This window comes from Rhamphochromis longiceps, linkage group LG11 (genome assembly GCF_057381845.1).
Source record: "Rhamphochromis longiceps isolate RC_006_pf linkage group LG11, R_longiceps_female_GT1.1, whole genome shotgun sequence".
Lineage (NCBI taxonomy): Eukaryota > Metazoa > Chordata > Actinopteri > Cichliformes > Cichlidae > Rhamphochromis > Rhamphochromis longiceps.
In genome coordinates this window covers 31,394,081-31,415,000 of record NC_140567.1, presented here as the reverse complement: position 1 = coordinate 31,415,000, position 20,920 = coordinate 31,394,081, and the positions used below count along the sequence as shown (strand labels likewise).

The following is a 20,920-nucleotide window of genomic DNA, read 5'->3' as shown; positions in this document are numbered from 1 at the left end:
CCGAGTCTGTTTGTAACACCAACTTCTGCTTTTGGCTTTGAATGTAATTTGCATACATGTCTGGCTGGAAGAACCTCAAACACTTTACAGTGTGATGAAAAGATAATACTATTACTGTGAGCGGTGAATATGTTGTGAACAGATGGCTAGTGTGTACATTAGACTTTAAATGTTAATTTACTATAAACTGTGAAGCAAAATAATTCAATTTATTGTCCCTCAGTGCTGTTTTTTAGGAGTTTTTTTTTCCAACTTGGCCCATAGACTATAGGTTTCTATCTGTAGTTTGGCCCAAGGGTTAGGGTCTTTGGCATCAGCCTAATTATGGTTTCTTGCAGATGGTGTAGAGGTGGGACCAAGTCATTGTTTTGCAAGTCTCAAGTAAGTCTCAAGTCTATATCATCAAGTCACGAGTCAAGTCTCAAGTAAAGTCAGGCAAGTCAGAGTCTTAAGTCAAGACAGACTACTTTCAAGTCAAGTCCCAAGTCCTAAACTTTGAATTTCAAGTCCTTTCAAGTCTTTTTTTAAACAATGTTGCAGTTATATGTTAAATGTAAATAATAGACCATGTGTTCTTTTTTAAATCTGTATTTATCTCAACACCTGATGAAACAAGTGAACTTACAAAATATGCACAAACTAATTCTGAAGTTGCACCTTTATAATGTACAGCTCAATTAAGCGTTGCTGCAAGAATAGTCTTCCTCTAAATTACAAATTCACAGAATAAACATTCAGTGAAAAATGCAACAGCAGAACTTCCTGTTGAAAAAAAAAAGTGCTGCAATTTCCTTATTTACAAAACAATGAACCATCGCAGTAAATTTAGTGCAGTGTGCTTAGCTTAGCCTCTCTCTCTCATCTAGTCTGTCACAGGTGTGAACATGTGTGTTTGTATGTGTCCATGTGTGAGTGACAGAGGAAAAAAACCAAAAACATTATATATGTATATATATATAAATATATATATATATGTAAATGAACGATGAACAAGAATGTGCACTTTAAGTTATTTCAGTTAACTATTCTGCACTGCATTTGCAAAAGACCAAATTGGCCAAAAGTCTGTCAGTCATTTGTGCACGATGAGGCCATAGAATGATGCCACCATAGCTGAAAACTCGCTCCACAGGACCACTACATGCAGGTACTGCCAAAACTCTGGTGGCCACATGAAACAGAGAAGGAAGAGTCTGCATGTTCATTGCCCAGAACAAGGGGACGTTCTGTCCATCAACAATATCCAGGTAGTGACTTAGCTGTAGAGCTGGACTCTTCCCCACATCTTTCTTCTGCCTCTTACAGTAAGCAGCAAAGAGTCCTCCATCTTCACAGTCCTCTTGATGTTTCTCACCAGGAGTCACAGGTTGCTCTGACTTTGCAGGATCTGCAGCATCTTGCAGAATCAGATCTGGCAAAACAAATTAACAACAGCAAAAGAGCCTTTCTTACAATTTTAGACAAAAAAATACAGAAAAAAATATACACTGTATTCAATCTTTACCTTTAGCTTTTTGTGTCACCTCTGTCTTTATGTCACAACTGCCCAACACATGGTGTTCCACCCACAACAGAGAAAATGCTGGATCCCAAGCAGCTACTTTAAGGTACACTGGATCTGAAAAGGGGGCAGTGATCCCATCTTCTGCTCTAGCCATTCGCACACTGATAAAGAGTCCAAGAAATCTTTTGTTCAAAGATGCTTGGAGACTCCTGACCAGACCACTCAGGAAACAGACTTGAGGCTTCAGTTTCTCAAGGTGGTGATTGAGGGACAGCACGGATGGAACAACAACACTGATCGTGACTATTTTCCCACTTTGTGTCAAATCTGTTGCGTCTCCAAAAGGCTTCAAGATGTCCACCATCTCCTTCAACAGGTTCCACTCTCGTGTTGTGAATAATAACTCCTTGTGCCCAGCCATTTCAAGAACAGCGCAGAGTTTTAGATGTTCACATTGGAGAGCTGCATTTACTTGTCTCAGTGTTAAATTCCATCTTGTGATTACAGCAGCACGGATCCCTTTCTGTTCACCTTCAAAAACATATTTGAATGTTGTGCTTGTGTGCAGTAGAGAGCTGAGCTTAGATAACTTTGAAAGTGAAGGAGATGCCACTTTGGTCTCTGACAAACCATCTCTCACCACCAGCTGAAGTGTGTGCATGCAAAACACTGCAGGCACTGTGTCTTTGCCATAGCAGCACCTACTGTTTCCTGATCTTCCAAAGGTTAAATCGTGCCAGAGCTCTGGATCATCAAGATGATCACCGTCATCATCATGTTCCTCAGCTTGCTCAGTGGGGAAGCACACAGTGAATGCTCTCCACATATTGGCAGCATTGTCACTAATAATTTAGTCTTGTTTATCTTTGATGTTGTATTCATCACATATAGCTTCAAATTTCTCACAGATTCTTTCACCAGTGTGTAATCCTTTGCAGTGGTCAAAGGCCAGCAGTTTGGATTTCCGCTGCATCCTCTCTGTCTCTTTCTGTATCCAGTGCACAGTGATACCAAGGAAACCCCTCATCCTTCGGTCTGACTAAATGTCCACAGTGACTGAAACATGATCGGTCTCACTCAACTGAGTTTTTAACATTGAACGTCTCTCAGCAGTGAGGTTCTCTGTTTTTGATGTAATTGTTCTGCAACATACCGGACTGTATTTTCTGTCAACTACTGTCAGAAAGTGCAGAAAATCACTCATCTACCTTAACTGGTTTGGACCCTCGTATGCTTTCAAAAGTGCTTTAATTCCTCTTAGCATTAATTGAATTCACATGTTAACATGTTCAGTTGCTGCTGTTTTGTCAGCTGCAAAAACAAACACTGCAATGGAAGAAAAAAAATTTATAAAGCTATAATTCAAGGAATTAGATTAGATTAGATTAAATTTGTCGAGATGAACAGAATAAGTCCAGATGAACAGAATCAACTTTTGGAGAGATTAAATTAGACACTGGAGGTGACTGCTCTTTTTTTCTATAAAAAACATAGTAAATTCACATGCACCTCAATAAACAATATTTTTTCTATGATTTTATGTTTGAAAAGAATTTCCATTATTCCCATCCTATCTCACTTTCTTGAGCCTAGTCTACACATACAGGCATGTGTATGATACAGTGAGAGGTATGATATTGTGTTTGGTTAGATGTGAGGACATTTATTGAATCAATGCTTGTGTCTGTTATTACTGTGGGTGACCTTGGTTCTTTGGTTCTGGGTTGTTACCTGCTCAATTGCAGATGGGTCACATGTTAAACCATTTATTTATAACCTCCAGGCTTTTAATAGATCAGATGTGCTTCGGTAAAACGTCAACTCGTTTTTCAGAATTAATTTTAGGAATTAAGCACATTTTAACAAGGTTACAGACGGTAACTGAAAACAAGGACCCGCAAGATTGTCTTGGCATTAAAACTATACAAAAATCATAAATCAGTCTTCACATTTTAATATTCTATTTATAAATTACATTAATATTTTTTTTATTGATATTAACATCAATATTAATATAGTAGTTTCTGAATATCCAGTAGTCTTCTGAAGAATTTACTTTGCAGCATTCAAACAGACAAAGCTTTCTTCTTGCAGATCCATTGGTTCTTCTCATCACAGCTGACTGATTTAAATCCTTGGTTTTGGAGAGAGATTGCACAGTGACCATCAGAAGGAGATGACTGGTCGATCCAGGAGCTGAGGAAAGTAACAAATTTGCTCAAGGTTGATGGACACTTGTACATTGTAACTAATTTATTCCAAATTTGGCAAATATTTTAATTGTCTCTTACTTATTAGTCAGATTCCTTCCATCCAGCCACTTCCATTTCCCATCTTCAACTCTCAGGCCAATCCAGTATCCTTTGTTTTCATTATTTTGCCAACTCTTTTCACGAATAATTTTCTGAAAACAGAGGGAAAATGATCAGAGATATTTAAATACTTTGCTTAAACCGCTGACTGAGTTCAGATCTATTTAACTAAGTCTGTAATAAAGAGTCTCTCTGTGCTGTCATTACCATTTCTTCTTCATTAATTGCAACAGCCAAATCTGAAATCTTTCCTCTGCAGTCTTTTCGAGCTTCTTCCCAGGTTTTCCATTCACCTTGGTCAGCATTATTAGTTGCATAGCAGCTGGAATTTAATTCCCAGCCCTTCTGACAAGCGTTACACTTTCTGTCTGCAAAGATGGAGATCAATTAATAAACATCACTGCATATTGCTGTTAAATTTGGTATTATTGTAGGTAATGTAATTGGAACATACTGTTATTTTCTCGGGGACAGTAGGCATCAATGCTCCACTGAGCTCGACTAACATTGAGCTCATCCCATGGTGTCGTCATCTGTTGCGTTTGTTCTGTTAGGTTTTTCTTCTCTGCCTCCAGGTCCTTATTCTGAGTCTTCAGCTCCTCATTTTTCCCTTTAAGTTTCTGGTTTTCTTTTGTCAGGTTTGTCACCTCTTTATCTAAGACATTAAAGACTTGAGTCAGGTTGTTCATCTGGAGTGTGAGCTTGGTTTGGTTCCTCTTCAAGTCTTCATTGTCTGAGCTGAGTTGGTTGTTGAGTTTTGTCAGGTTATGATTGACAGCATTTAAAGTTGTTTGGTTTTCTTTCAGTTGGTTCAGCTCAGTTTCATCAATCTCATAAATTAATGTGACATCTGCAAAATTAAAATTTGTTTTTTAGAATATGGTGGATCTCAATTTATTTATTTATTCATTTATTATCATTTTACTACTGTTTAAAGTATTTCCTCTTCTGTTCTAATTAAACGTTTTTAGTTTAGTCTTTTTTAGATTTATTTAAATCTTTTAGTATGAATTAAATCCACTCAGATAATAAAAAGTATAAAATGCATTTTTATTGGGAATTCATTTTTTAAATGCAGAGTCCACAACTACATTGGTTGTGTCACCAGTTACAGCATAAAGACTTCCCCTATGACTGCTGTTGTATTTCCTTGTGTATCACCTCACCTTAAAACCAATTATGTTACTATAGAACATTTCCAATGTCAAATAACAGCTTTGTTTGGGATAATTGTATCTTTAGATACATTTTGAAACATTAAATTGAATTAAATGAAACATAAATTGTAAAATATTGTTTAGCATAATTTTCTGTGAAATTTCTTGCTAACAGATCTGCAAAATCAGAAAGAGAAAGTACCATAAGTGTGACTGATGTATGAATGTTTTCATACTTACGGTAGACACTGACTGCTATGATGCCCAATGCCAAAATTATACAAAGCATGCCCAAACAACAAGCCAACTGCTGATAGTGGCGACATCTACGGTTTGATTTCTTGTCGGGCAAGAATTCTGCAGAAGCTAAACAACAGATAGAAATATATAATTTTAGCTTTCTGAATAATTTTAAGTTTTATAAGTTTTATAAGTTTTATTCAAAGTTACAATTTGGTTTTGTTTTGTTTCCTTTTGTCTCACTGTCTCACAGCAGAAAAATACAAATCGCAAAGGTTTTGATGAGGCTATCTTGAAAATTTTCTGTAATTCATATGAGGCAATCAAACTGTTAAAAGCACTTGTTTTTAGACTTTAAAAACACAGAATAGTTAGCTTTTAATAATGCACTTCATAAGCACTTAATGCTAACTCAAAATCTCAAGTTTGTCAGACAAATAGGCTGACACTTCCTCATTCTTTAAGGAGTTGGACTTGATTATCACTTCTTACATATGTAACAACAAGAATCCTAGAATCTCAAAACTACATCTACATAAATCCAAATTGAAGGGAGGTCTGAGTTTACCAATATTCAAACATTATTATTGGGCTTCAAATGTAAAAGTGCTGACCTTCTGGCACCAGACATTCCCATCATTTAATCAGCTTAGGCATTTTGTCCAACTTAACACAACTTTTTTAATGTGCTCCTGAGCCCTCCTTATTCCAAACATCTGATTTCTACAATTGTACATTTGTTTGATGACAGTGTTGAGGCGTGGATTACGAGGATAAGAGACGCTTGGAGGGATGAACTGGGTATAGAAATATTGGAATCAATGTGGGACAAGTGCTTATCCAAAATTAATTCCTGCCCTTTTAACAGCCGACATCAATTAATACAATTTAAAGTTGTCCATCAGCTACACTACTCCAAGGTTCGACTACACAAAATGTATTCTTCAACTTCCCCCATATGTGACAGATGTAAAATATCAGATAGAATACTGGCTCATGCTTTATGGCATTGTCCCTCATTGACTAATTTCTGGTCAAGATTATTTGATTGGTACTCTAAAGCTTCCGGAATCTTCGTCTTGCAGTTTTTGGTTGCATACATTCCAGAACTATTCCTGCAACTACGCGGGTACCAGTCGATCTTGGAATGATGGTTGCGAAAAGACTTATCCTAAAGGAATGGAAGTCTGATGTTCCTCCCTCCTTCAATGTCTGGCTCAATTACATGCTATCAGTCATACAAATGGAAAATATTCGATACCTACAAACTTCTGCAGTAAATGTTTTCTCAAAATCCTGGACTCTGTTTTTTAATTACCTTGGGAGAGCCCTGGTTATATGAACATGTGTCATGGCACTGTGGTTTCTCTGTTTGTTACAAATGCATGATATTTGATTTACTCTGGATACTGGTAGTTTTTATTATTACTGTGCTATTTCTTGTCTTCTTGCCCTGCCTTAGCACCTGAGCTGTATTTATTTGTTTGTTGATGGGGTTTTCTATATTGAAAAATTAAAATAAAATATTGCAAAAGAAATGTTTTCAGTTGCATGGGTTTTCATTTGACTACTCACCATTTGTGACAGGAGTTTGTTCTGTTGCCTTATTTTGCACCTTTACTTCATCATATACTGTTTCTTCCTTTTTAACTGAAAGGTTTAAAAATGAATTAGTAATCACAAGTTATCAAATAACAGGACATTCTAATGCTTATTTCATTATTTGGACTTAACATTACAGTATCTTTAATCCATGTTTTCCCCCTGTCTTATAACTATTGCCTAAGAGGAAGAAAGGATCAACTGCCTTAAAAACCTCTAAATATGCTTCATTACATTCTTCTGAAATCTTTTTTCTTTTTTTGGTCACATTGTAATCTTTGGTGGAGGTTGCTTAAATGGGAAGTGAAAATATTAGTGTGTGGCTTCACATCCATTATACTGAAAATATTACATAAATACCCTGAGTTGATTAATCTCTTTTTCTTTCGCTTTTTCTTTCTTTTCAAATGGACCAATATGGCAAGGCCGGGATGGTCCACTTGGTAGAGTGAATCCATTGGGCATCTTTCTTGGCCTTTAGACAACAATTCTGATGGCAAAAGAACCAGGCGGGGAAAAATGAAGAAATGCTTTCATGTTTTTCATTTGACTACTCACCATTTGTGACAGGAGTTTGTTCTGTTGCCTTATTTTGCACCTTTACTTCATCATACACTGTTTCTTCCCTTTTAACTGAAAGGTTTAAAAATGAATTAGTAATCACAAGTTATCAAATAACAAGACATTCTAATGCTCATTTCATTATTTGGACTTAACATTACAGTATCTTTAATCCATGTTTTCCCCCCTGTCTTATAACTATTGCCTAAGAGGAAGAAAGGATCAACTGCCTTAAAAACCTTTAAATATGCTTCATTACATTCTTCTGAAATCTTTTTTCATTTTTTGGTCACATTGTATTCTTCGGTGCAGGTTGCTTAAACAGGAAGTGAAAATAATAGTGTGTATCTTCACATCCATTATACTGAAAAGACTACACAAGTACTCTGAGTTTATGAATCTCTTTTTCTTTACGCTGTACATTTGAAAGGCTTAACTTACCTTCTGATCTTTGTTGTTGGTTAGGTTTAAATACAACTGATGCGTAGTTAACCTCGTCCTCTGCCATCCTTACAGTCTTTCTGTTTGGTTTTTTGTGACTCGTAGACGGAGAAGAGTATTGTATTTGAACCACAGGGCATACATGAGAGAAGTTGTTTTTTCCTGAGTTATGTTAAGTCTGTTTGTAACACCAACTTCTGCTTTTGGCTTTAAATGTAATTGCATACATGTCTGGCTGGAAGAACCTCAAACACTTTACAGTGTGATGAAAAGATAATACTATTACTGTGAGCGGTGAATATGTTGTTAACAGATACCTAATGTGTACCTTAGACATTAAATTTTGATTTTATATAAACTGTGAAGCAAAGCAATTCAATTTATCATCCCTCTGTGCTGTTATTAGTAGGTTTATTTCCAACTTGGCCCATAGACTATATGTTTCTTCCTGTGGTTCGGCCCAAGAAATTTTTTTCTGGCATCGGCCTAATTATGATTTCTTGTAGATGGTGACAGGCTCTCACTATTTTGTAGCTGTAGAAGTTCATAGTTACCAAACCAAAGCTTGATTCAACTTTTGCTAACACACACATTTTATCTTTGATCTTCCTTGTTCCATAATAAGGTTATGGATTTCATAAGCTCATATTATTTTTGCATTATCAGGGTTAACGATTCATATACGTCACTGTGAATTTAGTCAGATTTATTTAAATAAAAATGTGTATTAACTGTTGGTTAGGGTTTTCAAGATCACTTGTTTCAGTCTGCTTAATACTGTGAAGTCTAAACTAAAAACGTATTGACACTGAGTCCTTTAAAGGTTTAAATTCCTAATAAAGTGGGATACAGAGGAGAGGGAAGTATGGAAGGTTCCATGGCTCAGCTCAAATTCAGCTAGAAAAAAGTGCCAGTGGTGAAAGAGTTAATTTTATAAATTAGATCACTGCTTCTCTCTCTGCCCTTTCACTGCTATATCCACCCCTGCTACTCCAACCCTCTATCTCATTTCATATCTGCTTTCCTTCATCCCACTTAGTCACTCCATCCATCTTCCTCTCCTCTCCCCTCCCCTCCTCTCCCTTTCCAGCCTTGAGTCTCCTCCCTCTCCACCCCCCTCCCCTTTTGTCCATGTGCCCGGCCCCTTCATTAAGCCTAGTATGAAAGGAAACCCTCTTGCAGACAGTCACATTTCAGGGGTCTCCCAGAAGCCTCACTCTCACGCTGTCTCAGGCCTGGATACAGGGATATAGGCAGTTGCCAATTTCTAATCAGCATACCTTTGAGTGAGGCTTCAGTTTTTCATATCTCTTATTTTTAACACTGACATGGAGCTCCACAGTTTACAAAGGACCACCCACACCAACCACCTGGGTGAGGAGAAGCAGCAAATGCTGAACCTAAATCGACGACTCGGGACCTACCTGAACCGAGTTAAACTCCTAGAGGAGGAAAACATGCTGCTTGCAAAGGAGATACAAGCTATGAGACACAATAATCAAGGTGCTTTGACACGCAGAAGAGGCCTGGAGGAAGAGTTGCGGCAGGCAAGACTGGAAGTAGATGCAGTCTGGAGAGATAGGGTCCTCACAGAGCTGGAAGTTGGCAAGTTGACTGAGGAACTTCAAGCGCTGGACTTGTGGAGACAGAGGGAGGCTGAAGAAAAAGTGAAGGCCAAGACAAAGCTGGAGCAAAGCAGGAAGGAGTTGGAGGAGGAACAGAGGGCACAGATTTGGCTTAGAGAGAAGGTCAACCAGCTGGAGCATGAGATGAGACTCCTGATCCAAACACATGGGGAGGATGTAGCCCACCTGGAAGCCACACTGACCCATTCTAGAGCTACATTATCTTACACATTTTCTCAAAAGGGCAACCATACACCGAATCTCCTTCAGCTGGGGCATGAATACTCTCAGAGTGCCACCAGAGCATGGCAGGAGGCAGCAGAGGCTTATCAGGACCAGCTGACTCGGTTAGAGGAGTCACTTAACCAGGCCAGGAGCCGTTTGACCCAAGTGGGTCAGGAGAAACGTGAGAGCCAGCTGAAGCTCCAAGCCCTGGAGAAGGAGATCATCTCAGCTCAGGAAATCAGACAGCATCTGGAGAAAACTGTTGCCCAGCAGACAGACAAATACAGCCAAGAGATGCAGCAGCTCCAGGTGAGTGAAACAATCCATACATGTTGGGATGCAACAGTTATTACAACAGTTGCAATAGTTGAATGTACATGATATTCAATCCAATTATTACCCTTTGAAACTGAAAATTGTTCCGCATATTCACACATTAGGCAACTTCTGACTGGTTGGAAAAGAATGCCAACAAAATCATTGGGTGTTGGTTGTGAAATATGCAATAAGTCATTGTGGTTAATGTCACAGTCTAAGATAACAAATGGACAAACCACAGTGGAATTTGAACATGTGACTCGTGACAGCTGGACAAAATAGAGTCTGTGGATATCTACTGTCACTACATTTGACTAGCCATGTCCTAAGAGATCAAATACTCAGTAAAAAGAACAAGAATACTAGATACATTTTATTTGAATATAGATTTTCCTGGAAATATTCAAGGCCTCCAGCAAAATACGCAAGAAGCTCCACTAAAGGCTTTTGGAAGCATTTATGAGTCCTCTCCCCCCCAAGGGATTTTGCTCCCTTGGCATCCACATTTTATATGCTGATGAAATGAACACATTTGGTTATGAAAGCAACTGGGGGCTACGTATTTGTAGGCTGGGGTTGATGGGATTAGTTCTGGGTCACAGTTAGGTCTGAGGGGTGAAGCACCTACACTAAATACTTTTTATGGCATTTCTTTTTCTCTCACTGAGGTCCCAGATCACTAGCAGGCAGTTATATTGCTTGTAACAGTGTGTAAATCTAAAAGCACGCTAGTGTGATAAGTAAAACAGGTTGAATAACTTAGATGCAGTAATAATAAAAGCCTGTAAACAACCCACCACATATAACAAGCAAAAGAACAAGGAGATTTATTCCTGCTTAATATAGCACAACACTGAATTCTTTTCCAATGCTTTTTTTTAACCTCTTCCTTTTCCTCTTCTGCTTCCTGTTTTGGCAGGAGCACTTGGAGTCCTTAGAGGTGGAGAAGCATGAGCTTGGTCAACAGATCAATCATATCATAATGGAGAACCGAGGCCTGACGCAGCTGAAAATGTCTCTAGGTCTTGAAGTAGCAACATACAGGTACACTGAACTGCCTGTTGCACTGTCAATTCTAAAGCACCTTTAACACTTATTTTTCTACCCGATAGTAGAAGTAGAAGCTAAAGTGTACTTTACCTTAGAATTTTTTTTACTATTTTTTTCATGAGTGTGTAATGTATCAAAAAAAATGGGTTACTTTGCACATGGAGTATCTTTCAAAGTGAAATAAAGTTTGTCTTGTGTGCTTCAGTAACAGAATATAAGATTAGTGGTTACAAAATTATCATATTTATCTCTGTCAAATTTATTGTGAGTCATTATTTCATCAGCAGTACTACCTGATTTCGCAATGCCACTATTGCATGAGGTTCACACAGTTTGCAGAAGGTCTTCTGTTTTATTTATTAATAAAGAGACTGTCTAATGCTGTGTCTGCCAGCCCCCCTTCCTTCTGTATTATCTGTGGCTGAAGATGCTTCATGCTCTTTGTGATTTAAAATGAAACATTAGACTGATCTGCATACGTTTTCTATTTAAAGAAGTCGGCCTGTGCATTGACTTAGACGTCCCGTATCCAGGTTGCTGTTATATAGCATCAGTGCTTTACAGTGCAATGTAAAAACAATATTGCTTCACCAGGTAGGGTGATCTGAAACACTGAGCTGCTTGATGTCAGACAGTTGGGGCTGCACCTTGCAGTTGATTTTGACTTGCTTAGAGGCAAGTGCAGCTTCATGTGTTTTTGATAGGTGTTCGAAGAATCTCACTAAATGGCTAAATTATCATATTTCCAAAATCAGTTTTCAGAAAGAGTCTTTGTCTGTAAATTGGTTATTAATGCACAAAACAATCAGTGTTTTTGCTTTCCTGCAAAACTCTAAGAATGAACCAAACTGACGTGGAAAAAATATGATTTAAAGATTTACTTAAATAGGTTTTGAATTGCAAACTGACTCAAACTCCACATGCATACAGCTTAGCTATTAGCTCAGTTTACCATGTAAACGATGAGTTGCATGATTAATTTAACCCACTTAGAAGCTCAGTAACAGGGTATATGTTGTCTCTTCCAGTAGTTAGAGAAACTGACAAAGGAAAAGATGCCCACGGAGGGAGCAGCCTGTCTGGAAGGTCATTTCTTTGAAGCAGCAGCCTCTGTTGCCTTGAACTGAGTAACTTATCCATTATGAAGCTCTATAGCCCACATCCCCACCCCACCCTCAAAATATTGACCCTCACCCTTTAGTGAGAAGCTACCAATTTCTCAGCTATGGGAGTCTAGAATTACAGCGTAGGGGAGCAGATGGAGACAGGACATTACTAGAGGACAAATCTGAATGTCATTTATACCATGTTCAATTGTGATTCTATGCCAAAAAGAAGAAATTATTTTGTAATAGAGCTAATTATTTAAGTATGTGTTGGAATGGAAACAACAGTGGTTCAAACATGAGAATGGAAACAGTTGTATTAGTGCTGCATGAGCTGCTTGTAAAATCTGCTGTCATCGTATGTGTGTTCATGAGAGTCCCCCCTGTTGTTGTGTATGTGAGGAGGTTTGTGGACTGCAGATGGCTCCTCAATGGCACTGCCTTTCCTTCATTACCATAACAACAGACCTCAGTCTTTTCTTTCTGCTTGAGAACAGCTAGAGTCTCCCTTCGCTCCTCTTCCCACCCACAGCTCAATGTGCAGCATCATGTTTGCATCCTCCAAATCTTATCCTGGAACCTCAGGACGTAATTGTGTCTTGTTGTCCATCTCCACAGAGCTTTGCTGGATGGTGAAAGCCTGAGGGGAGACGTGTCTGTGTTAAATCAGCCAAGAAACATTTCTATCACAGGTAATTAAAGTAAACTGTATTAACACATCCGCAGCATCATCACCACTGATTTTACCTCTGGCTTGTTTAGAACCACAGCATGTCACATTAATCCTCTTGCTTTTGTCCACTCTTCTTACTACTTTAAAACTCATCATTTTTCTCTAAGTATAGCTGAAATTATTCTAAGTAAAGGCTCCTCAGAGAGGGAGACATGTTTGATTCAGTTGTAATCGCGTTAGTCTCACTGGAGACTGGTGCTGGTGGGGGGGGGGGGGGGGGGGGGGGGGGGGGGGGGGGCTTGACTAAAAGGGCTGAGCTGAGGTAGGCACTTTGGGTCTTGTAATGCAAGCCAGCTATGACAGTCCCCAAAGGTTATTGAGCCATATGGCTTTGCTTTCCAGTAACTTAGACAGCAGAGAAAGGAAACTGCGATCAATATCTCCCCATTAGTGTCCAAACCCGGTTGACAACACACAATACACATACTCAATACACATTTAAAAACGCATTGTAGATGCCAGTTTTCCTCAGAAAAGTACACACACTGACTAATGTTTTGTGGAGATACCTCAGCATGTAGAAAAACTGTCAGGATTAAAGGATTAGGTTAGTAACATTTAAATGACACGTGTTGAAATGATTGTTGTACATCATTATTATTACAGTAGCTAAGGTCATTGTGTATTCATGAGCTGCGCTCTTGTCTTCCACAGATGCAGTTTTCAGTTCTCAAGGGGTTAAAAAGAATTACCAGACTCAGCTGTCTGCTAGCCGCAAAACCACTTCTCTCTCATCAATTCGCAGCATAGCAGAACCAACAGTAATGTCTACCACTCTATTTTTAAGTAGAAAACCTGTAACGTCAAATGAAACACCAAAGACTTCAGAGAAATGTCCTGATGCAAGAAAGGCAGAAACATGGGAAACCCCTTATCCAAAAATAATGCAGGATGGAGCTGTTGAAAATTTCAGACCACAGGAAGTTTGTGAAAAAGTCACGTATGCTGAGCCTTTGTCGCCTCCTAATGAGCCAGAAACGAATGCTAAAGCACCATCAGGGGACGAGGAAGCAGACTGGAACGATGTTGATGTTAAATGCTCTGATGAAAGGCCAATTGTTGAGTCAGTTGTCAGTTGTCAGGTTGAATCTACCCTCAGCACTGAGCAATCCTTTAATGATGAAGTTGGCCGTCACCAGTTTACAGCACCCAGCTATACACCATATCATGCAAATTTGAAAGAAGAGCCCAGCAGTTTCCCAGATGAGTCTGATGAGGATGTAGCTTTGTTAGGGGAAGCTGAAGAGCAATATAAGCAACAGGATCCACTTGATGCATGTGTAAGGGAAGTGTGTACAGGCAAAGATACAGGGCATATTCAAGAAGAGAGTTCAGATTCTGAAACAGAGGCAGTGCTTGAACCGACACCCGAATCCAGGCCTTGCAGCCCAGAATCTCAATGCGTTTTTAACCAAGCTGTTGATAAAAATTTAGATGAAAATGTTACAAATGATGTCGATCCAACTGAAATAAAACAAGAAATAAGTTGTTCTATGATAGAGACAAACCAAATGGATGTCGAAGATAAATTATACCCTGATGGAGAAGAGATGGATACATGGGATAGTGTAATAGAGAGGAAGACTGATGTAAAGAAAGACGATTGCAATACAAATGATGAAGTAAAAGGACAACATGCTGAACCAGAGGAGGACATATCAGCAAGAGAACAAGTGAATGAGCAGAAAGGAAGCATTATGCAGGATTTTGCTACAGTTGTACAGCAAGGCAACATTATGACTTCTTCCCTGATTGACAAGCAAGCAGATGACCAAGAGCATGCTGCATTAGAGCAAGAACTCGTTCCACTTCCTGATAATGAAGGAGATGATGATGATGAAGACTCTCAAAATGTTTCCATGTCTTGGAAGACTGAGGTGGAGGGTGACAGTTATGCTCAGGATAACACTCTGGCTGATACTCGTCCTCTGATCCGATACAAAAGCGATGAGACTGATGCCAACACTCAGGCGTCACACATGGATGAGAGTGAGTCCAGTGAAGGTGAGCAGGAAAAAAAGATCGGAGAGACAGGAACTGGAACGTGGAGTGAAAGCAAGGCAAAGAAATTTGGAACAATGGAAGATCTGTGTGAAGAAGTTGAGGGAGAAACAATGGATGATGAATATAATCTGAGTTACACTCATATCAAAGATGGGGATGATGATGACGGTACAACTGTAAGTGAGCGCGTTATCCAGGTGAATGATAAAGAAAGTGCAGAAGAAGGGATCAGAGATGGCCGTGAGGGACATTCAGATGAAGAAACTGAAGAACTAACAGAACACATGGTACCTGCAAATGTAGCCTATGACGAAGAGTTGGAAACGGACAAACTTGTGGAGCAGGAATTAGAAAATCTGTGCACAGACAGCTATAGTGCTCACTTTGCGCAGCAGCAAGACGGCGACCAACTGCTATACACGAATGACGAGTCTGACCGTGAGATAACAGAGGAAGAAGAGGACATGTCTTACTGTGAGACTGGAACAAAGGTGAACCATGAACTTGTATCTTCCACTACAATTATAGATCAAACTTCTGAAAACCCAAGTGTCAGTGATTTGGCGGATATGACGCATCACATAGACACTGTGGATGTAGAGGACATCCACTATGAAGATCAAGAAGTGAAAGATACCCCAGAGAAAACAGAAGAAGAGGGTGGGCCTAATGTGTCCATGGTGACGCATGCTGATATAGCAGAAGATCAGTCTGGATTTAGCAAATTTATGAGCAGTCCTGAGATGGAAGAAATCAACAACTCAGTGGATCCAAATTCTGTGTTACTCGTGACAACAGATGAGGAAAATGTGCAGGATATGGCAGCTCAGGATGAGGTAAAAGATGCTTTCCCTCTTGAAGTTATCGGTCAGTCTCAAGAACAAGATGAGAGTGATAAAGATTGCCAGGAGCTTCCTGAAGCTGAATGGGAAGTTCTAGGAGACCCAAGAGAGGATTCTGAAGCCAGGGATGAGATTGGATATGATGATAAATGTCAAAAAGTGCCAGAAACCACAAACGAGGGTGATGTTATACACCAGGAGGAGCCCCTTGAGATTCCCAATGAAAGTACAGCTGATGAAAATGGTATTTTTAAGGCAAATGATCCAGCAAACAATGGGCTCAATGGTCTCTTTTCCTCTGGCATAAAGAGTGACTTCTGGGTGTCCTCTTTAGAGAGCGGTGCCACCGGTGAACCAGCTGATGCCTGCAATGAAGCAGCTGAGCAAACTAATGAGAATCTGGGATTTGTTGACAACCTAGTCTGGGAGATTACAAAAAACCAGAATGCCTTTAACGGCAAGTCCAGGGTGGATATTGAGTCAGCGCTCACTACTAAGAGCGAGCACGAACAAATGGATAAACAAGTAAAGCAGGTGTTGGGTAGAAATGTTAGCGAGGGGGAGTTGGTTCATTCTGAGGAGTCTGAAGCTGAAGCTGAATTGTGGTCATCTGGAGAGGAACCAGCATAAAATTGTGTGAAGTTTTAGATGTAGTGTTAGTCAAAAGTGTGTTTTCTTTAAAACCAAAGTTGTGCCTTGGTGCGCTCCTTAGTGACGCTAACCACCAATGTGCCAATTCTGTCTACAAACATACTGAGCATTTGCTGTGTTTCACGTTTTCCTCATTCCTAATTGTTTAAAGGTTTCAGTCAATTAGTGTGCATGCTGTGGAAAAAGATTGGGGGCTTTTGCATGAGGGAACGGCACGATGAAAGAACAAAGAATGTCATTTGAAAGTCAAAGCATTTATTGATTGTTTGCTAATCTGATTGTACTGACTAGTGGGAATCAATAATAGCAGAAGGGTAGAATTACTTGTCGAGCTACTATTCAAAGAAACGACAGGCAGCTAGTGTTTCTGTTAGTGAGTTATTTCATTTAACTAGACCAGAGTTGACTTGGTGCATGTTTTACACATGTAAAATGAATAACTGGTGGTAAAATGGCATAAATCAGTTTAGATAAGCAGATAGTTGTGTTTGTATTTGGCTGATCTCAACGAATAAAGGTTTTTCCATTCATGAAAATATATAATGCACTACGGTACAGTTCCAGTTCCAAAATAAACAATAGCTTCTAGACATTCTGTCTTTTTGTCTTTTTGAACTTATTTGCTTGCACAGTGCCCCTCATCGATGCATTTAATTCCACATCACAATGACATTTTTTACTGGTGTAAATATACTCCTACTTATCACTAGTAAAGGTTAAAGCTAAACTGAAATATTTTAATGGTCAAGTTTGTTTTTGGTAAACATTATTAACATCTTATTAGCCTTTTACAAAAACATATCAGTTAGCACCTGAATTTATTAACTTTTTACACATTTTTAAAGAACCTTCCTGCAGGCTAGAATCCAACATAAGAAAATTAAGCTTTTAATAACAAATAAATGACCAGTAGATTTTATTTGGGTTTAAATCAGATCAAACAAAAAGCTGTTTGATGTGAATGAGACAAGCCTCTCAAAAGTGCTGAACTTTTCCTTTAGAGTACAGCTGTATTCTTAAGAGAAGGTCAAGAAAAGCAGCTGCTTGCCGCCTTCCAGCAACATCCATCTCCATTTCCTTTGGGGTTTGCATAGAAGAAGGGAGTAAAGCTCGTATGTGCCTGGACTTGGCAACAGCCCAGTTTTCACTGACCTCGAAGCAGGCGAGACAACAAAGCACCACCGAGGGTCTCCGCAAGCATGCAGCCATCCCATGAGGCGACCAGGGGAAAAGTACGAAAGAGAACAATGTATGACCTCATCTCCTCTCCTTCACAACCCCGCCCCCACTCCCCCTACCCCCCTCATGTCTTTCATTAGTCAGTTTACCGAACAATGATGGCTATTTCAGTGGGTGCTCGCCTCCTCACTGCCCATATCTGCCCAATGGGAGATTCAGTTAGGAAGGAAACTGCGGACGGTTGCATTCAGGATGACAAAGCTGAAGAGCTGGAATGGCATTACAGCAGCTGTCTGGCATGTTCCTATTCTCCACCCATCAATAGAGCTGTTCTACCAAAGACATTCTCTCTTCAGTCACTAAATAAAACTAGAAGAAATGTATTAATCTGTTAAGAGGAGAACAGCAAGAGCAACTACACATAAGCTGAGACATTCGCTAAATGGAGTTGATTTGGGCTTGTGTCCCATCTGTGCATTAATTTCACTTATTTCACTATTTCATTATTTAAGATCTGTTACAAAGCTATTCACATAGCATAGTTTTTGCTATTTGATGACTACAAACCACATTATGTTTAATAATTAAAATGTGACATATTGGTATCTCCCCTTTTTAAATTTTGACGTTGCACATATGCAAGTGTCTGTGTAGTTAAAGTAAGCCTGTCTCTGTTTTCAGATTTGAAGAAACTTGGCACAAATCAGCGGTGACCACTATTCATCTTCGTGGTTGGATTTGTCTTTTGATGGCAGCATGAATCATTATATTCCTTGGCAGCTTAACATAGAAAAACCTTGTTGCTGAGGGTTAAACATACTGTCAACAACATGTGTATACTCCATTCCAAGTTTTGACTAACAAGCTCCCTAGTGATCACAATCTGGGCTACTAATGAAGTATTGTTGTGTTTGAGGTAAGTTATCAGCACAACTACAGCATGTTTGGGTACCCCGCAGACCATAAGAAACACAAAATACTTTTAGAGCCAGTTGTGGTGGGTTTAATTTGTGCTGTGTTCCAGTTTCTTGCAAACTGAACCACAGGTACTTTCTCTGGATTTCTGCCATAATTTTATTCTCTAAAGGGCAACTACCTTAAAGGAATACATACAATTTGAGTGAAATTCTTTGTTAGTTTTAACACTGGTAACCAAAGGTCCAGCTGTGACCAATTATTGATTATTGGTCACTGTTGATTAACATGGGGGAGGTGTGTTTCTACAAATCCATTATAAGAGAATTGAACTCTTTGTGGTAGTACTTGCACACATGTGCCCCAGTTGTCATCTGCTAACCACCATCCATCTCCATTGATTTACTCTTGATTGGTATGAATAATGGAGGAGCCAGCTACAGAGCCAGACTGAGAAGGAAGAGGTTTCTCCCACTTCAGACCACCTTTACATCATGAAAGACATCATGGACATATGAGCCATATAGCCTAAGTAAACAGATGGTGCCAATGTTAAAGTCCAGCAAGAGATAAATCAACACTCATCCATTGTGTCACATGCAGCTGTCTTTAAAATAAATGCATGAGACACAAGCCAAAGAAATTCAAGTGTCTGTTTTCTGAGGTCATAAATTTGCTTTTCAAATTCAAACAATCAATTTAATATTGCTATTAGATATTATGCTATGCTATCTTTAATTTTATCCTTAATCAATCCCCCAAATGGAAAATGGTGATGTGCACAGAGCGTTAACTTGCATAGTATCAAAGGATGTCATCAATAATATCAATGAATAGTTTTTCTCTGGGGACCATAAATATAAGCACTGAATCTTGCTCAGTTGTGAGATGTCTTGCTGTGTTATTCAGTGCTGAATAAATTATCATAAAACAATGAAAAAGGTGAAACTGCTGGTTCAGATTCTCAACAGAGAATCTCTCACCCACTTTACATTTTAAACACTTTCTCTACGCAGTTGTTTTTTTTATTGTCACAAACTAAAGAAATATTTGTCCTGTTAACACTCAGGCCACTGACCTCATAACTGTAATTTATTAATGTGCTACAATAATTTAGAAACCAAAGCTAATTTGCTTACAATTAGTCTAACCTGATCATCACATAAAACATAAACTAAATGCTTAAAACACAAATCCCCACACGTCTCTGACAAGCTTAAAACCCGACAACTGAATAAACAACAAAATCATGTTACCGTCAGCAGAGATGAGTTCCAGCATGAATTTCCTGTTAATTAACATATACAACAATGCCTGTATGCAAAATTTAAATGGTAAATGGACTAATTCTTATATATGATGTTATATAACACTTTTATACTCTGAGCACTCAAGGCTCTTTACACAATTTGCCTCATTGGAGAGCAGAATGGAGCAGCCAGGGATCAAACTACCAACCTTTAGTAGATGACCTGCTCCACCACCTGAGGTAAACCTACCCCACTTATACAAGCTAAAGTCATGCAAACCAACTCCTTAAACCCAAACTGCAAACTCAAGTTGAATGTTTTTAGCTGGGTGTGGTCAGTATTGTGCTGCTACTTCTTGTTACACTTCTGGAGATCAGACCATGCACAGTATGTTAACTTTCTATGTTTTGTTACATTGACTAACTCATAAGACCCTCTAAAGCCAATATTATTAGTAAGTCATTAGGTTCTTGTTGCACTCCAATGATCTATTCTTTATCTCCTCTAAGTATTACACTTGTTTTTCATTTTCTCCACCTTGTTCCTCTAAAACAAATATTCCATATGCATCTCAACCCTGCTCTGTCCTGCCTAAACAGAAGCATCTATCTGTGTGTGGACAAGGCTTAAAGACTCTTGAGCATATTATATCACTATCATATCCTACCTATCAAACCATCAGGCTCCAGGCAGTGTTAAAATAGAACAGAAGTTGCACCGCGCTGTGCAATCTGCTGATGACAGCTGCAAGTTGCTTTAATAATCTAGGATGAGTGAGACTGCAGGAATGACACAGGAATCAAAGCTCTAATCCTCCACGAGAACAATATTAGCAAAAGTTGTGACCTGTAGTTCTGAGTTCATATTCAGCTGGTTGAATAGTAGTAGAAGCTATTGTAGTCTTCACAAAATGACAGATTCAAATGTCCATTCACTTTTTAATAAAATTATATTAAATGCTTCAGAAACCATTTAATGTGATCTCATCTGATATTATACATATATACAAGAATTATACAGTCCTACAAATTACATCCATATCTCCATATTCATTTCATGTTTCTATGAGTTGATTATTAGATATTATAATATTTTATGTCCAGTTCAGCGTTAGGTGAATGAGGCGTAGGCAGAGGAGAGGTGGTTCAGTTCCTCTATTGATATAGCTTTGTGTGTTTCTGCCAGATGTCCACACAGTAATTCAG

General features: G+C 38.9%; 4 protein-coding genes across 4 annotated transcripts in view; 1 reads left to right on the top strand and 3 right to left on the bottom strand.

Moving 5' to 3' along the window:
- LOC146659557 (killer cell lectin-like receptor subfamily B member 1B allele A) overlaps positions 1-58 on the bottom strand; it is a 7,024-nt gene extending 6,966 nt beyond the window's left edge. Inside the window, exon 1 of the mRNA XM_085421888.1 lies at positions 1-58. This exon is cut by the window's left edge and continues 165 nt beyond it. Coding sequence (XP_085278014.1) covers positions 1-58 — 58 coding nt within the window.
- A 964-nt stretch (positions 59-1,022) lies between these two features.
- Positions 1,023-1,868, bottom strand: LOC146659556 (uncharacterized). The gene is made up of 2 exons (XM_085424174.1): positions 1,505-1,868; positions 1,023-1,411 (listed from the first exon to the last, which is right to left on the bottom strand). The coding sequence occupies exons 1-2, from the start codon at positions 1,866-1,868 to the stop codon at positions 1,023-1,025; spliced, it is 753 nt and encodes a 250-aa protein (XP_085280300.1).
- A 1,283-nt stretch (positions 1,869-3,151) lies between these two features.
- LOC146659555 (uncharacterized) lies at positions 3,152-8,842 on the bottom strand. Its single transcript, XM_085423651.1, has 8 exons — positions 7,818-8,842; positions 7,374-7,448; positions 6,789-6,863; positions 5,214-5,339; positions 4,271-4,666; positions 4,024-4,184; positions 3,796-3,908; positions 3,152-3,700 (listed from the first exon to the last, which is right to left on the bottom strand). Exons 1-8 carry the CDS (start codon positions 7,882-7,884, stop codon positions 3,571-3,573), a joined length of 1,143 nt encoding a protein of 380 aa, XP_085279777.1. The 5' UTR covers positions 7,885-8,842; the 3' UTR covers positions 3,152-3,570.
- A 148-nt stretch (positions 8,843-8,990) lies between these two features.
- nes (nestin) lies at positions 8,991-16,959 on the top strand. The gene is made up of 4 exons (XM_085423650.1): positions 8,991-9,976; positions 10,905-11,029; positions 12,760-12,833; positions 13,529-16,959. Exons 1-4 carry the CDS (start codon positions 9,146-9,148, stop codon positions 16,348-16,350), a joined length of 3,852 nt encoding a protein of 1,283 aa, XP_085279776.1. The 5' UTR covers positions 8,991-9,145; the 3' UTR covers positions 16,351-16,959.
- The last annotated feature ends 3,961 nt before the right edge of the window (positions 16,960-20,920 follow it).

What these genes read in the sequence shown, in the direction of transcription:
- nes (XM_085423650.1), top strand. Translation starts at nt 9,146, where the DNA reads ATGGAGCTCCACAGTTTACAAAGGACCACCCACACCAACCACCTGGGT. An exon ending in AAGAGATGCAGCAGCTCCAG is followed by an intron (nt 9,977 to 10,904) that starts GTGAGTGAAACA and finishes CTGTTTTGGCAG; the next exon opens with GAGCACTTGGAGTCCTTAGA. An exon ending in AAGAAACATTTCTATCACAG is followed by an intron (nt 12,834 to 13,528) that starts GTAATTAAAGTA and finishes TGTCTTCCACAG; the next exon opens with ATGCAGTTTTCAGTTCTCAA.
- LOC146659555 (XM_085423651.1), bottom strand. Translation starts at nt 7,884, where the DNA reads ATGGCAGAGGACGAGGTTAACTACGCATCAGTTGTATTTAAACCTAAC. An exon ending in ACAAACTCCTGTCACAAATG is followed by an intron (nt 5,340 to 6,788) that starts GTGAGTAGTCAA and finishes TCTGTTGTTTAG; the next exon opens with CTTCTGCAGAATTCTTGCCC. An exon ending in GGAAGGAATCTGACTAATAA is followed by an intron (nt 3,701 to 3,795) that starts GTAAGAGACAAT and finishes TACTTTCCTCAG; the next exon opens with CTCCTGGATCGACCAGTCAT.
- LOC146659556 (XM_085424174.1), bottom strand. Translation starts at nt 1,868, where the DNA reads ATGGTGGACATCTTGAAGCCTTTTGGAGACGCAACAGATTTGACACAA. An exon ending in GGTGACACAAAAAGCTAAAG is followed by an intron (nt 1,412 to 1,504) that starts GTAAAGATTGAA and finishes TTGTTTTGCCAG; the next exon opens with ATCTGATTCTGCAAGATGCT.